Raw genomic sequence first — 3,506 nt, 5'->3', positions numbered from 1 at the left:
AATTGTAATCGTCGGCTATAGACCTGCTTGGAGTCATCCTAATTAAAATGCAGTTGGCTGTAAGAATTGAATTGCACAATGTGGAAATGGGATTTTTGTAACTACATAGCATACACAACATACACAGCATTCTATTCAACCACACAAAATTCTACTTTTATTAAAAAAATAGATTCTATAGAGCGTCTATAAGCGCATCTATGTACGCGTCTTTTTGTTTTTTTTTAATTTTTAAAGAGTGTCTAAAAGTGCATCTATAGGCGCATATGTCCATTATATAGACACACCTACAGATGCAGGTTTGTAGACGTGCAAATAGATGCGCTCGTATGGTTTTTTTTAGTTAAAGAAACACGTCTGTGTGCATGTCTGTGATCACCAAATAGACTCCCAAAGACTAATTCATAATGATCACAAGTCACACATATATAGGTGAGACCTAGTTTGAGTTTTAGCGAGCTATATATAGCTCTAACAAGTGTAGGTATATACCAACATTAAGATAGTGTCACTATATATTGACACCATTAGAAGAAGCTTTACTATAGTGTTGGCATATATATCGACACAGGTAAACATTTTCCATACTGATGGAATTATAGAATGTTGTTTGCAATAAGACCCAAAATAAAATTTCCTTGCAAGTTTTATCATTGCAAAGTTAAAAGATATAAGAGACTATACACCATGTTTGAGACCAAAATATTCATGTATTCATGGTGAAGTCAATATATAAATGTACATAATGCCACTCTAAAATTGAAAGGGGCAAAGATAAAAATCCTAGTCGATAGAAAGAAAAACAATAAATAGGATTTACATCAATGGCTCAAGTCCAATGTGCCAAATAAGTCTACCTCTAATTGTATAGTCAATTGATCACCTATATCATTATCGTCTATTGTACATCTACCTATAATTGATCCTCTACTTCATCTTCTTCAACAATATCGAGTGATGCATGATCCTCACCTTCTCTTATCTCTTATCTTTTTATTTTTCATGAATAACATGCAACCTTTTTCTAGTCAATATGTGAGTACCCCCTTTTAATGATACCCTTATGTATGTAATCAATGTGCAAAAACTAGATTCTAAAAATACATTCTCTTGAACCCACATGCTACTCTTACATATTAGTGAGTGACCCCAACAAGGCTATTAGAGAGATGTTCTAGCATTGTTGTCAATTCTAGAAACTTTGTACCAGTTGTGAGGAACTCCACACAACATGGAAGAGCCATAGATGACCATTGCATACTCTAGAATCTCATGGAAAGCCTTATAATGATGTGGGAGACAGAAGATTCATAACCATGCAGGAGAACCAACACACCCTATGAAGTTTGCAAAGATGAAAATCCCATGAATCTACCCCATAAATTGACTCGGTGGAGAGAAAGTAATAGGAATCCTACCAAACCACCAACACACTTTTCCACAAGAAATCCTCACAGGGGTTGGACACTTAGAAAGCATAGTCTGCATTAACATGAATAACTAGTGATTTTTCATGATGATCAAGTCCTACAAAATGGTCTCTCCAACCTTCATCAACACTACAAGATTTTGAGATACTATTGGCTTATCAAAGGCCTTCTTATAAGATCATTTTTCCTCATGACCATCTCAACCACAACCTACCAAGTTCTTCTTCCCTTCATATTTTCTTTTTCTGGGGGTAGGATGCATTGTGTCCTTGAGCATTTGGGGAGGGGCTTTATTGAGAAAACAAAGGGCTAGATAGAAGCAAGGAGAGAGGGGCTAATGAGAAAGCATGAAAAGGAGCTAGGCCTGGCCATGAGAGGAAATATATTTCAATTTCCTGAGAAAGGTAATCGTTCAGTTTTGTACATCACTTGTTAAAGCACCCAAGTTGGAAACCTCGGTTTGGAAAGTCACTCCTCATGGCTCTACAATTTGAAAGGCATCAAACTTTGACCATGGGCTTCTCCCCCCATATGAAGCATACCTGGCTTTGTACTAGTAGCTTCAATATTAGCTACATTTTCATCTCATTGTGTGTTTGTTAGAGTCTTATTTAAAATCAAATTTTCCTAAGATGTTTTGGCCATGAACATTAATGCTACATGGTTATCGCGTGATACATTTGTGCGACCTTCATGGCAGCAAAGATTTAATTACGACATAAGTGAAGTGCGGACTTTTATGAAAGTGCGTTTCCCGTACTCCCAGATTTTGGCATGGGTCGGGTGTTGGGCGGACCAAGTCGGGGTTGGAGGCAACCTTTACAAGCTTTAGCCTATAAATACAAGAAGGAGGAGCTTTATCCTGCAAGCTTCTAAATCGTCCAGAGCCTAAAATCCATTACCTATCATTCACCAACCGCGGACAATCATGAACACTCTCACAAGCGCATGGTGTTTCTTGTTGCTCGTCCTCCATGTTGGTGAGTTACTAGTGCATAAGCAATTCCGTTATGGCTCCTTGCTGCTTGCTTGATGAGGCCTTTACTTTAAGTTTGCTGACGTTGAATGTCACGGCCGCAGTTGTGGCGATGGTCTCAGCGACCACTCTGAATGCGGTCAACAACGCCGGCTCAACACTGTGTGTCAAATACTGGGTACCGAACGGGGAGATCGGGGGCGCGTGCAGGGAGCTTCCAGCTCTACAAGGGCTGGAATCAGTGTGGAGTGTGGGAACCACGCCCATGTGGGAAGGAGCAACCATGTGGGCGATTCCAGGGGGCTGCGCTGGACAGGCCTGCAACACAGGGCCTCCAAGCGGGGTGACACAGTTCGAGATCACAGTCGCAGGCTCTGGCAACAATGACTACTACGACGTCTCCGTGCAGGCGGGCTTCAACCTGGGCCTCAAGGTCGCTCCCACCAATCCTGCTTGTGCAACAGAGGATTGCCCCGCTCCGGGCTGCCAAGGTGGTGTTCTATCCTGTCCCTCCGGCTCCACCGACTACGCCATCATCTTCTCGTGATCCTGCAGGCAGAACATTTTGCTCTCCACTAAAGTATTGCCTTGTATTCGCTCTTTTGGTTTCTTGTAACGATCTACCGCATAATAGATTCACGGCATCCTTAAGGGAGCATTTTGTGAATAGTTACGTGACTACCTTATTTGCAATCTTTTCGCTTGCAACTTGCACTCGTGAATTTCAAGATCAGTTCCCCATCAAATAATAACGCATGGTAAAATTTGGACATGTCAGAATTTAAATTAATATCACTACTCCTTGTGGATCTAGAAAGTGTTATCCTTGAGGAATACCTCTAAGTGTTGACAAGTTTTTTGTCAAAACTCTCTTGTAAAGTTAATAAACATCCATACATCCATGTACATACATATATGTATATGGTAAGGCTTGGCTAATCAAATATCCTTTATATCTAAACAATTGAGCTAAATTGGGAAAATTTGTGCAATTAATTCCGTACTTCTATCTTTGCATTAATTTTTGTAGTTGTTGTCTTGCCTTTACATAATTTTTTGGTAGTTGCTTGTAGATTTTGGAGTTTCGTTCACACTCCATA

The 3,506-nt window shown here is 40.1% G+C and overlaps 1 protein-coding gene across 1 annotated transcript; it reads left to right on the top strand.

The window, feature by feature from the left end:
* Positions 1-2,440: 2,440 nt before the first annotated feature.
* LOC147897763 (pathogenesis-related protein 1A/1B-like) lies at positions 2,441-2,953 on the top strand. The gene has a single exon (XM_087380114.1). The coding sequence runs from the start codon at positions 2,441-2,443 to the stop codon at positions 2,951-2,953; it is 513 nt and encodes a 170-aa protein (XP_087236240.1).
* The last annotated feature ends 553 nt before the right edge of the window (positions 2,954-3,506 follow it).

Source organism: Dipteris shenzhenensis, chromosome 10, assembly GCF_047967505.1.
Source record: "Dipteris shenzhenensis isolate YYH24624 ecotype China chromosome 10, Dip_SZ_1.0, whole genome shotgun sequence".
NCBI lineage: Eukaryota > Viridiplantae > Streptophyta > Polypodiopsida > Gleicheniales > Dipteridaceae > Dipteris > Dipteris shenzhenensis.
This window is presented reverse-complemented; position numbering and strand designations above follow the sequence as displayed.

Excerpts from the sequence above, each read along its gene's own strand:
- LOC147897763 (XM_087380114.1), top strand. The coding sequence starts at position 2,441 with ATGGCTCCTTGCTGCTTGCTTGATGAGGCCTTTACTTTAAGTTTGCTG.